This window comes from Scedosporium apiospermum (assembly GCF_000732125.1).
Source record: "Scedosporium apiospermum strain IHEM 14462 chromosome Unknown SEQ_SAPIO_0011, whole genome shotgun sequence".
NCBI lineage: Eukaryota > Fungi > Ascomycota > Sordariomycetes > Microascales > Microascaceae > Scedosporium > Scedosporium apiospermum.
Window position 1 is genome coordinate 921,739 of NW_015971712.1, and position 14,552 is coordinate 936,290.

Below are 14,552 nucleotides of genomic sequence, written 5' to 3' on the forward strand. Positions count from 1 at the left end.
TAAAGTCACGATGGTCGCATGTGACGGATGTCTCCAGCCGTCGCACTTGTACGAAGGATCCGGTTGTCCGTCCATCCTCCCCCCCTATGCCCGATTGAGTCTCGAGAGTGCGAACAAGTCCTAATCTCGATATTCATTTGAATATTTATAACTCTGCTTAGATGTACTGACAGAGTTGCTTCCCTCTTCTTCTCAGGTTGAGCATTTAGGACCTTCGCGCAGCCTTCCACGATGAAAAGTCTTGCCATCATCAGTAGCCTGGCACCTCTCGCCTCGGCACTCTGTTACCGCGATCCGAGTCTCCATGCCCGTAGCGAATTCACTCCGCCTTCTTTCGGATATACAGGTCTCCAAGGCCCGCTGAACTGGCATGGTCTATCGGCAGACAACATTGCCTGCGCCGAAGGCACGCACCAATCCCCCATCTCGATAGACACGTCTGCGGGAAACATACCCGTAGTCAAGGGAGAGCGCCTATCTCTGGAGCTGGACAGTTACTTCTTCGGAACAGAGGTCGAAAACCTAGGCACCACCGTCGAAGTCCCCGCGAATGGCACTCTCAACCGCGATGGCAAGGCATATAATCTCGTGCAATTCCACTTCCACACTTCCTCGGAGCATAGAATCGACGACGAGACGTACGCGATGGAGGCGCATTTTGTTTTCAGGGCAGAAGGTGGGTTGAAAGAATGTTGTCCTCACTTACACTTACACAATTCCCACGCATGTCGTTGTTGTTGTAGACTTCCCATGTCTTGGCTCTTGGCACGACGCGGGTGAAAAAGGCGGCATTAGTGGAAGGCATGGACCGACGTAGAGCGAAGCCTTGGCGAGTCCCTGCAGAGACCTGAGGAGAGGAGAAGAAAACCGTCGCAAAAACAGCTAATCATCTCGATTAAAAAACCAAACCAGACCAATCCCTCTCCGTAGTCGGTATCCTCATCGACGTCTCCTCTCACGGTCCAACCAGTCGTTTCTTCACCAACGCCCTCTCGAATGTCCACGATATTCCCCACGCCGGCGACATCGGCGAGACCGGTCCCCTCTTCTCCGGCGAGATCGAAGACCTCGTCAGCGGATCCGACGTCTTCCAGTACAACGGTTCACTGACGACGCCGCCCTGCAGTGAAGGCGTGGCTTGGAATGTGGTCCGGGACCCGGTTTACGTCTCCGCGAAGACATATAGGGCTGCTAAGTCTGTCTTGAGGTTTAACTCGCGGTACACGCAAAATGCACCGGGCGAGATTAACTTGCTGCAGAATGCGGTAGAAACTATTGGAGCTGCCAATGATGAATAGGTTATGGAGTATGGCGTTGTGATAAAGGGCGTTGGCCGAGAGAGGAATAGACGTGGCATGCATCTTCATTATATAACTTTGAGGCTTTAACCATATTGTATGTAATAATCATTTGATAGACATTTTTGATTCTCGACTGCTCTGTAAAGTGACCTCATTGCAATCTTCTTCAGGACCGGCGAAAAGACTAACATGAATGAAAGTGAAGCCCAGGACTCTATTCTCCACGTCCCAAGGTAAAACTGTAAAATATATATATACATGAAATAAACGGGCGGCGAGGGGTATCAGTTCATGAATCGTTTCAACTTCCCAATCCTCCTTTCAGTCTCGTTTTCCAGAGACAACTAGTTCTTCCATTCTAAACGAAGTGAGAGAGAGAGGGTGAATGTGCCTTGTTCTAGGGCTGGGGTGGGGAATCTGCAAGAAATCGATGCAAGCAACAATCTCGATGATATTCATATATAGATATATGGCTGGGCCTGTGTGGGGTTGAAGAGGCCGCGCTTGGTTTGCAAGTGACGGGGTGGGTTCGGTTCGATGCCTGTGGTCTTGGCTGAGTGCGTAATGTTGTGTGGTGATGGGTTCGTGTCAACGCTGGTTGCGACCAAAGAGGGACCGCGCCATCTCTCCAAGAGATGGCCCACCGAAGAGGAATTCATCTGTGTGCCTGCCACACGTCGTGTAAACGTTGACGTTGTTAGGCTTCCGGTTGGAGTGATGCGGCGACTCCAGGCCGGCAGTGCTGGGGGTGGTTACCAGGGTGCTGGCATCACCAAAGGAGCTGTGTCTCGACTGGAAACCGATCGAGTTAGTAGGTTTGATTGGCAGGTTTACATGTGGACCACATGTAGATATTTTGCGAATAAAAGAGCACTTGCGGCTTACCCTGCCCCTCTCGGAGTATGAAGAGTCGAAAGACTGTCTGCTTTGGGTGAGGTTCAAAGGTGCGGGAGGTGGTGCCCTTGAGCTCGACATGGCGAATATATTTCAATTCGGCGGGTGACCGGTGGGTAAGATTTGTCCGTAAATTGGCCTGCCTGGGCAAATTTTCCGGCGATTGGAAACCGTCGGGAAAGAGAGAAAAGGAATGTGAGAGGGCGAAGACTTCAAGCCGTGGCCACTAATTGTTTAGATGGTGGAAGAAGTTCTATTAACCAGCCGACTCTGCACACCGGGTGCTTGCGGATGAGGGACGCGAGCAGAAAGATAGTGATAAAAAAATGGCAAATGAGAAGCCAGCAACGTGCTTATTAGACAGAACTTTGTAGCTTGGGTACAGTATGTTGGATGGGAAATGGAGAGGGGGGAAGGGATAGAATCTATGTTGGTTTATATAGACAAGGCTACGCGTACGAAGGAAGTATACAAGATGGAAACGATTTCGTCATCTCAATGGAGAGCTACGTGGACGGGGAGCCGGAGAGCCGCGAAGGGATCGGAATGTTGGACAATTGAGGTCCTGAACAACCCGACACTTTTACTTTACATGAATTGGGAGCAACAGACACAACCGACCCTCATCTTTTTTCCCCCAGGAGAGGGGAGAGCCAAGAGAACTATCGGCCCTGCCGGCCAATCCAACCCCGGAATGGAGATGCAGGTGCTCGATGCGACGTCCTTGGATTGGATGAAGTCCGCAAGGCAGCAGTTATAGGGCCAAGCGTGCTGCAGTCAGACTAGTGTTGGACGGCAAGATTGTTCCGTGAAGCTTCGAGACCGACTTTTCCCTAACGCTTGGCAGCCCTAGGAGTCCTAGGACCCATCCACGTTGGAACCCCCAGTCGAGATAGCGCGATAGCCAGAGGTGGAGGACGCCCGAGGCTGGAGGGAGACACTCTCAATTGGATGATAAGTTGATAACCAAGCGAATTGTGTCTGGGCTTCTTTCTTTGGTTACGTGCTTGTGCGTCATGAACATTCACTAGACACGCACGTGTGTGATGCCGTGGTCAAGAACCTAAGGACCCAAGGACCCAAGGACCCAAGGACCCAAGAACCCCGCATCCTGACGAGACCAAAGACGCACTGTTGGATCGTAGGGGTCATGGGGACAGAAACAAGAGAAGCAACATTGAGTTTGGCCCCCAGTCCCGGGTCCACTATCCCAGAGGATCTCTTCTTGGCAGTGGATTTTTCTAGGGACTTTTACTAAATGAAGCAACTCGGCAATGTGACTCACTACTTCGTGTTGACATCATGTTTTTTCTGCCCCCGTTCTTCGTCCTACCACTGCTAATCGTTGATCTGCAGCCTTAAGAGCGAATGCAGTCATCATGCTCCCTGTTGATTCTGGCGGTGGGTGTCCGGCTATTTGCAGCAGTCTTGTTTTATCCCCAGCAGCCTGGCTTCCTGGCCAAGGTTGGGTTGAAATTGAGGGATTTGGGCTCGGATTGAGGCTTTTCGCTTTCTTTTTTTTGTTCAATCTCGGAATGCAATGCGGGGAATCGCTCCTGGTTTGGCTGAACAAGTCGAAATCAACGAATGGGGTCATGGAAATATCAATATTCATCGGTCTTGATGTGGGCGAACCAACGATTGCTTCGGAGTAAGGTTTTGATAAGCTTGTGCCTGATCGAGGGCCCATAGTTGGTTTGTCGCCTGGTGGCGGCGCCGGCGTCCTGGTAGGGCTGACTGGGGTGGAAACACACGCGATCTTCCCCAGGAACCACCAGGGTCATAGTTCTCGAAGGCAAGGTTGCTAACCCAGAAAACTTAATTCTAAATTTAATATTCACGTTGACTCGCTTGAGATCACCGTCTCTCTACCTGTGGAGAGTAACATCAATTTCCAACTCAAATTGATCGCTTGAGAATCGACTAAGGCTGCCATAGGGATGAGGCTAGAATAAACAAAGTAGGCTGAATTTTACTCCGTCGATCAATTCTTCGGTTCGTTGTAGATTTGCGATCCTCCTTTTTGAGTCTCCATGATCCCTCGTTGCCATCTCAAGGTCCATCGTCACATTGACTCGAGAAGAATATTGTCGAAATAGTGAAGTAAACCTCGACTCTGAAGGATGACTAAGACCAGGGTATTTTGCGGCTTCTGGTTGGTGCAAGCGTGGCCAAAACGTTTGGGAAGGTGCTCCTTGCAGTGGTGTGGCGTGGCTGCGGGACCTTTCCTTCACGTGATTTTATACATTTATCCGATTCCGCCTCTTCCAACTCGCCAATCCAGGTCAATTCAGCAACGCAAGTTCGATTCGCGCTTGCCTCTGCCTGCAGAAACTGAAAAAAGGAGCGCGGCGGATTTCGATGACGCGCGACCTCACATTCAGGCGTGGGAGAAAATCATCCATCGCCCATCACCCTCACCAACCCACCTCAAAGCATGGGAAGCGATTAACTTTGTACGTTATCCATCCTCCTTTTCTTCTTCCCTTTCTCTTTCTTATTTTTCCTCGATCGCCGCGCCCGCCCCAAGTTCTTGTGCGTCACTCGAGGCACTTCCCCAACCACACGATCCTTGTGTGGTCGTCTGCGCCACGTCGAGACGATTATAAGCATCCTCAATTTTCCAGAATTCTTAAAGGTGAGGCTGAACACATCTATTCGAGACCCAGCTCCTTTAGCCTTGGGTGGCGCCTGCTATCTTCCATCTCCGCTCCCAACGAAACACCACTCTCTCATCTCAACCTTGCTGGCTGCTTCATGCTCTCCTCAGTAGCTTCCATCACCAACCTATGCCCATCCACATCCTCGAATACAGTTTACGAAACATGTGCAAAAGGTCCCTTAAGAGCGCTGGAAGCTTACTCTTTCCTTTCTAGGCCATTAACTTCATTACCGTCAGCCATCATTCCCCGCTCCGTTACCACATCCGGCATTTACCTGCATCGCCGCCGTTATAGACCCAACGCTGCGCAACTCATCTATCGAGTTGCATTCTCAAGATGGCGAGCAAACGCAAGAGGGAGCTTCTAGACTTCGACCCCAACAAGTCTGATTCCGATGACGAAAACTTTGAACCCGAGACAGAAACCCGCCGGGGAAAGAAGAGGTCGCGTCATCAGGCGAGAGGTCGACGGAATTCAGGAACTAGCCGCCGCAGGCCCAACCGAAATTATTCAGGAACAGACATTGAGGACGATGAGGAGGTGCTATCTGATAGCCAGGATGAAGCCTCTTTCGATATGGGATCAGATGACGACAAAGAAGCCGAGGACTTGCCAGTCAATGCCGCTGGTCGTCGAACCCGCAAGGCTGCGACCAAACAAATCAGCTATGCCGAGAGTAGCGACCAGGAAGATGACGATGCTGCCGAAGACGATGGTGTTGATGAGCTCCAGAAAACACCCCGTGGCAAAGCCAAGTCCAAAATTATTCGCCTGAAAGTGCCCAAGAGTGAAGCTTCAAATCTCAACCTGAGAGCTGCTCGGCGGACAACTAGGGCCAGGACCGAGGAATTCCAAGAAGAGCTTGTTGAGCTGTCTAATTCTGGCCACCATGCCGTGCCTGCTCGTGGCTCGAGGAGCGTTAGCCCCGAAACCGCCGCCCGTGCAACTCGGTCCTCCCGTGCTATGAAGGGTCTGAAGAAGGCTCCCGAAACTATTGAAGAAGCGACTCAAGAAAGCAGTTCCCGCGAAACGCAAGCCGCTCAAGAAGAACAAGACCAGCCGCTCGAGTCCGTGGAAGAGAAGGATGAAGAGGTCGAGGAAGCCGAGGCGTCTACCGCCGAGGAGAAACCTGACGTGGCTCCCGATGCGGAAGAGACCCGGGAAGACGAAGAAGAAGAAGAAGAAGAAGAAGACGACGACGATGGTCCTGTTACACGTACTAGGTCTACTCGACGGAAGAATTCTACCACCGTGGCCGACGAGCCGGAAGATAAGGCCGAAGACAAAGAAGACAACACTGGAACTCGGCGGCTAAGGCGCAGATCCAGCCGCCGCAAATCTGCTCAGGAGCCTAGTAGTGACTTTGATCCTGGTGAGGAGTCAGATGGTGAGCCGTCTGGAGCCGAGTCGGCCGCGAACGGTGATGGAGACGACGACGCCGAGTATGATAGCCCCACTCCCAGGGGTCGCCGCTCCAGCCGCAATAAGCGAAGAAGTACCAGAGCGGCCAGGCGCGAAGACTCGGGTGACGAGGTTGAGCTCGATAGGGACGAACTTGCCGAGGAACTCCAGGAACTTCGTGAAACCTCTCGCCCGCGTCGACGTCGTCGCTCCCCATCCATTATTTACCAAGAACCGAAGAGGCGTCGCGCAACTGCCAAACCTGTCAGCTACTATCTACCGCCACTGACAGCGGCGGCTATTGAAGAAGAAGAGCCGGAAGATCCTGCTCCAACCCCCGCCCGTCGTCGGGGTGCTCGTGGTGGTGCAGGTCTAGCTTGGGAACGACCTCTCAATACGGCCTACGGACCTTTCGGCGGTGGGGGTGGGGTCGGCTCACTCCTCGGTGGACCCTGGGGCACCGGCGCAGCCGGCGGCGTGGACTCCGATAGTAGTGACGATGAGATGGTTACGCGTTCCAACGCTGTCGGAAATGTAGGGATGACACCTACCTCTGCTGCTCCTCCAGGCATGCTCGGCGGCATTGGTGGCGCTATTAATGCTGATGGTCTTGGCGGTGTTGGTGCTACTCCGAATGTTGGCAAGATCAAGAACCAAAAGGCATTCGCCGACGCAGACCCGCTCGGCGTGAATATGAACGTCAACTTCAGCCAAGTCGGCGGTCTTCAAGGTCACATCGACAAGCTGAAGGAAATGGTTCAGTTGCCCCTCTTATACCCGGAACTGTTCTTGAAGTTCCATGTAACCCCGCCCCGAGGTGTCCTCTTCCACGGACCTCCCGGCACCGGAAAGACGCTTCTGGCCCGAGCACTGGCCAACTCTGTCAGTTCCGAGGGTAAGAAGATATCTTTCTATATGCGCAAGGGAGCTGATGCCCTGAGCAAGTGGGTCGGAGAGGCGGAAAGACAGCTGCGACTCCTTTTCGAAGAGGCTAGACGCACCCAGCCGAGCATCATCTTCTTTGACGAGATAGATGGCCTTGCTCCTGTTCGGTCGAGTAAGCAGGAGCAGATTCATGCCAGTATCGTCTCCACTCTCCTCGCTTTGATGGATGGCATGGATGGTCGTGGACAGGTCATTGTAATCGGCGCCACCAACCGTCCGGACAATATCGATCCCGCGCTACGACGGCCTGGTCGTTTTGACAGGGAGTTTTACTTCCCGCTCCCTGATAAGGAGGGCAGACGAGCAATCATCGACATCCATACGAAAGACTGGGGTCTGCAGGATCAATTCAAAGATTCCCTCGCCGAGCACACCAAGGGCTACGGTGGTGCTGATCTGCGCGCTTTGTGTACAGAGGCCGCTCTTAACTCTATCCAACGCGCTTACCCACAGATATACTCGTCACAAGAAAAGCTCATTGTCGATCCTGACAATATTGTTGTCCACGCCACGGACTTCATGTTGTCCATCAAGCAGATGATTCCTTCCTCCGAACGTTCTACGACGTCAGGTGCTGCGCCCCTCCCCCTAGGCATCGAGCCCCTTCTCCGCGACCAGTTCGCCGCAATCAGGGATGCGTTGGACGAAACTCTCCCTCGGAAGAAGAAAATAACGGCACTCGAAGAAGCCATGTTTGAGCAAGTCACCGATGGTGACCACGGCTTCGGGCGGGAGAAGCTCCACCAGGAGTTTGAAAGATGCCGAGTATTCCGGCCCAGGTTCTTGATTCACGGCGCAAGCGGGATGGGTCAAGGCTACCTATCCTCTGCGGTTCTTCACCACCTCGAGGGGGTGCATGTTCAAACTTTTGATCTGCCAAGTTTGCTAGCTGACGGACGTGTAAGTATTGGAGCCTTTTGTCCTCCCTTTATTTTTAATTTTTTTTTCCTGTCACGGAAGGTCGATGGAACGTCTTGTACTAACATTTTTTTTACCTTCCTAGCCCATGGAACAAGTCATTGTTGGCAAGTTCACGGAAATCAAGCGACATAAACCAAGTGTAATATTCATTCCCAACATTGAGACTTGGTATGCTTCGTTACGAGACAGCCTTGCCATGATCACCTTCCAGTCAATGCTGCGGGCAATTCCACCCACCGATCCAGTTCTGCTTTTGGCGTCTGCCGAGTGTGACCTGGAACACCTGCCTGCCGAGCTTTTGAAGGATTTCTTCGGATATTCGCGGAAGAACCGTATCGAAATCCAGCGCCCTGACCAGGTAAGTGTTGTTTGTCGCATTAGAGAAGCTACTCGCCTCAGGCTGGACTTTGCTAACAATTACGCAGCCTAACCGACGAGAGTACTTCTCAGCCATTATCAATTACATCAGGATGAACCCTGCAGAGTTCCCTGACCCCGCCAACCGGAAGCTGCGTGTCTTGGAGGAACTTGAGGTCGCGCCACCTCCGCCGCCCAAGGTCCCGTCAAAAGCGGAGATGAAGGCGCTGGAGAAGCGGGATCGCCAACTCCTGAATGTACTAAAAGTACAACTGCAGCCAATCATGGATCAGATCAATAGGAAGTACAAGAAGTTCCGGCAGCCGGCCATTCCCTTTACGCAGCTCACATACTTGTATGCGGAAGCGGACCCTAACTACGTCCGACCTGATCTCGCGGAGAGCGAGGTGCGGCCATTCGAGATTGTTAAGGACAAGCACGGAAATGACGTTCTTAAGGAGACAGCAACTGGCAACATATTCTACAACCTCGAAACGACTACAATCGAAGAGAGGCTTTCCAATGGATTCTACTGCCGACCCAAGGATTTCCTGTTTGATATCAAAACTTTGGCCAAAGATTCGCGCAATATCGGTGACAAGGAGAGAACCCTCAAGGCAAATGAACTCGTCTCTAACGTTGAGGTCGACGTGGCCAATGTGGAGCATTCAACAAGCAATGTTGACTGGGAAGCTCTCTACCAGCGACAAGTCCATCGTGCTAAGCGGGCGGCGGAGCGAGAGCGGAAGAGACTCGCGATTCAGTCGATAGTGGACGTTGTCCAATCTGATGTTGTCGGCAACGACAGCGATTCCCAAGCCCAAGGCCCCGTGACTGTCGGCGAGCCTCTGCCAGGATCCCGAACGACGACAGCAAGGTTCCAGGTTATGAGCCCATTATCTAATGGACATGGCTCGGCCTCGGATGCCAATCATCCCGGCAACGGCACGTTGGTGAGACGTGGCAGTGACGTCCAGATGAGTGGCGTGGACGGCGATACTCAAGAATTCCCAAATGTGCCGCGGATGCAACCGCCTCCTCCATCAGCACGAAGGCCGGGCGCGGAGACTGCCAGTGGCGGTATGGCGGCGACACAAGTGTCGCAGCGTTCTGCTGTCACGTCGGTCCCTCCTGGTGTGTCACCATCGGCGATTCTTAACGACGCCTCGACTACAAAGACGTCGGATCCCTCGAATAAGTCTTCCAACTTTAGCACGCAGTTGACCAACGGGTACCATGACCACTCCGGCTCTGGCTCTGGAGAGGCTGAGAATTCGCAGATGCCCGATACCCTTCCCGTTCCCGCCAGTCAGGGACAATCAAGCGGCGAATCCTGGATGCACTCGCAGGCCCATGCCCTGGCCAGCGGCAGGTTGCGTATCGGTGAGTCTGGGTTAACGGAGAATAGCCCAACGTCCTCGGAGAGCCGGCAACCCTTCGGATCCCGGATGACATCTGTGCGTAAGTCGAACCACGTCAGCTCCAACAGCCATGTCAACGAGACTTCGGGCGAGGAAGGCTCCCAATCTGTGAGGAATTCGGGCTTGTCCTCGCAGCCCACTATCGTCATACACGAGGGCCAAGTGCACGACTTCCTCACGGATTTGACGGAGAGGACCTCGGGCTGCACGATTGAACAGCTGGAGCAGATTAACCGCGAGTTGATGGAGGTTGTTTGGAGGACCAGGAACGAGTCGAACAGGATGATGGTGCTCAATAACCTCACCGAGGTGTTTAATGATACGATTAGAGATATCGAGAGTACACAGGGGGTGTTGCAGTTGAGTCAGTAAAGAGAAAAAGGAGGCTGTAAGATGAAGCAGGAAAGAAAACGGTTTACGTCACTTGGCTACGGTACTGTTGTTGCATGTAAAGGATCATGTTCTCTGTCTGGCGGCTCTCTTGTTTTTTTTTTTTTTTTTCTTCTGCTTTCTTGTCTTTTATGCGAAGTGCTTTGGCGGATGCTTAACGTTGCTGGACAGGGACCTTGCGAATGTTTATTTGGCAAATCTGTATTTTTTTCTCCAGTCAACGTTCATAAAGATTAATCTCATCGCTCGCCCTGGCGGTTGTCCCCCTCTCTAGTCTAAATGACAGCTGCACCGCACCCCTATCTGAAGTCGAAGTAATATCTGTATTCCTTTTGCGTGGCCTTTTCTTCTGTCGTTGTTGGCACCGGGTTAGTCGATTTCTTGATCATGCGAGGGGCGAAGTCCTTTACGAGTTGCCCATAGCAAAAATCAACTGTCAACGATTCGCATCAACAGACTGCAACTCCATTCCACGCAGCTAGAACATAAGTCCTACTTCGAAAGCAGCGTCGACTACTTAGCCTAACTTGGGTTTCTCCTCTAAATCATATCGAAGGATGAAGGGCCAGATCTCCTTGATACCTCGACTACTTTGTAGCACAAGCACCCAACAGGGAAGCTCCGGTTAGATATCCAAACAGACACCGTCTTCCACACTCACTTGACAAGTCCTCAACCAGCTCCATCCTAGGGGTTTCCCGACTACAGAGACACGGAGATCTTGCTTCCGTTGTGGGTGAATGACAGCCACACGATGAAGTCTCACGGGTTGGCAAACACCTGGGCCGTGCTAATCTCGACGCCCACTGATAGTGCGGATGTGCGGCATCAAGCACAAGGACTCCATGGAGCAAAACAAGATCAGCTTTGTATTCTCTTACATACGTATGTGGAAGAAGAAAGAGTGTAGAAAACTGAAGGACTCGGTGTAGTTTCTACATCGTTGCTTTTAGGTCCTGATTTCCATTAGGTACTAGCTATCCGTTGTTGCATCACAGAGTCTAATTCCTCATCATCCAACCCGCATGACGATCTTAGCTACCGATAGTTCAGACACTGCCTTATGGAAGCCGGTTCCTCCGTTTGTTGCTAGGTATCTTAGCCCGTACTATAGGTGTAAAGCGTAGACAATAGCATGTTCTTCTTGGCAATTACTGGAAAAATCTATCACGCAATCCGATCATGTAATATACATTATCCAAATTGGCAAACTGGCAAATCTCTAGAGATCATAGCTCTTGTTGACCGGGTCCTTAAGCGGACGAATTGTTCACAGTCTCCTCCGCCGTTTCGACGCCCAACCTATTTCTTCCATTTTTGGAAAAGAAGATTTTGTAGGTCCCGTCGTCGTGTGCATGGACGGTGCACATACGCGTTCCAGCGTTCGTATGAAAACTGACAGTAACGACGTCTTTCTGATCGGTCGGGTCTTTCGTCGACGGGTGCGGCCTCGATCCCCTAATGGTGATGAACATTAGCGAAAGGCATGTTGTGCGTCTCGACTGCTTAGTCCTTACTGGACTCGTCCTTCAACAATGATGGGAAACTAAATAATACACATTAGTCTCAAGATCAGCCAGACAAAATGGAGGGTCATGACTAACTCTAGTCTCGAGTTCATGTCCAGCGGAGCGGATGGTCGAGGCAAAGGGTGAGTCCACGGCGTCAAGAGGACCAACAAATCTGACAAGGCGAGCTGCGGTAGGGCGAAACATGATGAAGAGAGTAGCTTAGGATTGGGAATGGTAGAAGAAAAAGGTAGCTGAGGATTGGATCTGGGGAAGAGAGAAGACTTGATTTCTTTTGATTGTTTGTCCGAAGATGGGATAAATCCCTTCTTATATGCTTTCGGAATCCATCGACACGCTCAAAATCACCCCCCAGCTCCAGACATCTTCTCTCACTCAGTGCTCATCCACGCTCACGGTCAATCCCAGCTTCATAGATCTTCTTTCGCTAAGCGCCCGCCCTCTGTCACAATTGCAGACGGTGTAACAGCAGTCGCATTCTCCAATTGGAGGACTAATTTTAGATCGTTGAGCTGAGGGTATGCGTGCTGAGGTTCCAAGAGTGGCTGAGTCGGTCTCGATTTTCTCAATCTCCATCATCATAGCTTCACGGGCTCTAATGCGATGAATTCTACCGAGGTATTAGTGGATGTAAGCGAAGAGAAGTCGTGGATCCATGCTCGCAATTCGACGACCTCAGTCGAGGGACTGGAATGTGTGGGGAACATCTGCCGCGCGTGATACACGCTCGCATGATTGGCTCAGTTCTCCACATTCAAGGGGCTTCGTTTTACAAGATTGCATTCGACCTTCTGCGAATGATCGGATTGGAGAAGACGTCCCTTCGCGGCTACGAGTATGTGACGATCTTTCATGGCATGAACCAATCATTTAAACCATAGACGCGCCATTGGATTTGTTACGTAAACCATTGAAGTTAGATGTAAAGTGTTTCACCGCCTACCCTAAACGGAGAGTGGGATACCCTCCAGCTTCCTCGTGTCGTATTCTCCCCAGCTTCAATGTTTGCAACAAAGTCAAGATTCGAGCCTCCTCACGACCCGTCGCACTATGAGGTTCCTTCGTTTATCACGTCGTACCTTCTCTCGCCTATTATCTACTTCTTCTAGGCCCGGTTTCAATTCATATGCGAAACAACTGCGATTCCACTCTCTCATTCAGCCTCACATAATGGGGCATCCAAACGCTCAATCAGCTTCTTTCTCCACAGCCCCGTCGGCGTCAGCGGCCTTTGAAGAGCTTCCCAAAGATGCTCTAGTCCAAGAAGAAGACGTACCAGGATACCGCGCAGACAATTACTACCCTGTCACACTTGGGGAGGTTCTAAACGATCGGTACCGAGTCGTTGCCAAGCTTGGCTATGGTGTCGGTTCAACAGTGTGGTTGTGTCGCGATCTCAAGTAAGAGCAAGCCTAGATCACTATTTGACTGTATGGCATGACTAACGTTCTGTAATCTTCCACCGTCATAGAAAGGGAGATGCCAATGCCGATGACTTCTTCACCGTCAAGGTCTGCACAGCGCAAACAGCCTCCGAATTAAATGCCCAGGCCGATAAAGAGATTGCAATCGCCGAGTATGTGGCCACCGTCGAGGGGGAACACCCAGGGAGAAACTACATTCGCCTTGTCCAGGACCATTTCAACATTACCAGCGGCTATGGGACTACGCACCGTTGCCTCGTCTATAAGCCTATGGGCATGAATCTGACCGATCTGCGAAACTTGTTTCCAGAGAGATCGCTGGGGATGCCTCTCTTCAAACAAACTGTCAAAATCATTCTCATTGGCCTAGATTTTCTTCACCAGGCGGGTGTTGTCCATACAGGTAAACCCAACTGAATGGCACGAATAGGGTATGCGTACTAATTCCTACTCGAAAGACATATCACCTAATAACATTCTCCTCGGTATTCACGACCCATCCCCGCTGCCTGAGATCGAGCAGGCGGAAATCATTGACCCGGCGCCACGGAAAACATTGCCCGGCCGTACAATCTATTATTCTCGCCGAATGCCACTTACACATGGTTCGCCAGTCATCTCGGATTTTGGCATGGCCTGCATAGGTGACAGCCATCGCGGTGATATCATGCCCGATATATACCGAGCACCAGAGGTCATATTGGGTATGGAATGGAGCTATCCTGTCGATATTTGGGCAGTTGGTCTTATGGTGCGTCTAATCCATACAAGTGCATGAGCCTGGTGGTTGGACATCATTGCTTACCTTCCATCTTATAGCTTTGGGACCTCTTTGAGGGCACAAGCCTCTTCTCGGCGAGAAAAAAGGGCATATTAAACGATGAACAGCACCTAGCGGAAATGGTGTCTCTGATGGGACCGCCGCCGCCTGCGTTCCTGACACGTAGCGAGGCCTGTAAGAAGTACTGGGATGAGCAAGGGAATTGGATTGCGTCGACACCGATTCCGGATCAGTCTATTTGGACCCGCGAAGGGAAGCTGAATGGTGAAGAAAAAGAAATGTTCATCAAATTTGCGCAGCGGCTGCTACGCTGGCTGCCGGAAGAGCGAGCGTCGGCGACAGATCTTTTGTGGGACGATTTTCTGCGGAAGCCCTGAGTAAAACGGGTATTGTTGCTGGCATCAATAGATGTATTGAAAACGTGGTCGATAGATGATAGATCCCCCATTTGTAGATACTCCGAATTTAGCGGCTTAGCTTCTTTGGTTGCAATGGAGAACAGCCTCATAGGTGGAGCCGCCGTTA

At 51.5% G+C, this 14,552-nt stretch overlaps 4 protein-coding genes across 4 annotated transcripts; 3 read left to right on the top strand and 1 right to left on the bottom strand.

Annotated features, from left to right (window-relative positions):
• Positions 1–231: 231 nt before the first annotated feature.
• On the top strand, positions 232–1,298 carry SAPIO_CDS0235 (uncharacterized protein; the record flags this gene model as incomplete). The annotated part of the gene is made up of 2 exons (XM_016783064.1): positions 232–676; positions 913–1,298. The coding sequence occupies 2 exons, from the start codon at positions 232–234 to the stop codon at positions 1,296–1,298; spliced, it is 831 nt and encodes a 276-aa protein (XP_016646697.1).
• Positions 1,299–5,194: 3,896 nt separating this feature from the next.
• SAPIO_CDS0236 (AAA family) lies at positions 5,195–10,275 on the top strand (the record flags this gene model as incomplete). The annotated part of the gene is made up of 3 exons (XM_016783065.1): positions 5,195–8,104; positions 8,208–8,483; positions 8,551–10,275. 3 exons carry the CDS (start codon positions 5,195–5,197, stop codon positions 10,273–10,275), a joined length of 4,911 nt encoding a protein of 1,636 aa, XP_016646698.1.
• Positions 10,276–11,055: 780 nt separating this feature from the next.
• Positions 11,056–12,008, bottom strand: SAPIO_CDS0237 (uncharacterized protein; the record flags this gene model as incomplete). Its single annotated transcript, XM_016783066.1, has 4 exons — positions 11,056–11,099; positions 11,666–11,751; positions 11,811–11,839; positions 11,898–12,008. The coding sequence occupies 4 exons, from the start codon at positions 12,006–12,008 to the stop codon at positions 11,056–11,058; spliced, it is 270 nt and encodes an 89-aa protein (XP_016646699.1).
• Positions 12,009–12,992: 984 nt separating this feature from the next.
• Positions 12,993–14,404, top strand: SAPIO_CDS0238 (Protein kinase; the record flags this gene model as incomplete). The annotated part of the gene is made up of 4 exons (XM_016783067.1): positions 12,993–13,222; positions 13,294–13,649; positions 13,705–13,997; positions 14,066–14,404. 4 exons carry the CDS (start codon positions 12,993–12,995, stop codon positions 14,402–14,404), a joined length of 1,218 nt encoding a protein of 405 aa, XP_016646700.1.
• Between the last annotated feature and the right edge of the window lie 148 nt (positions 14,405–14,552).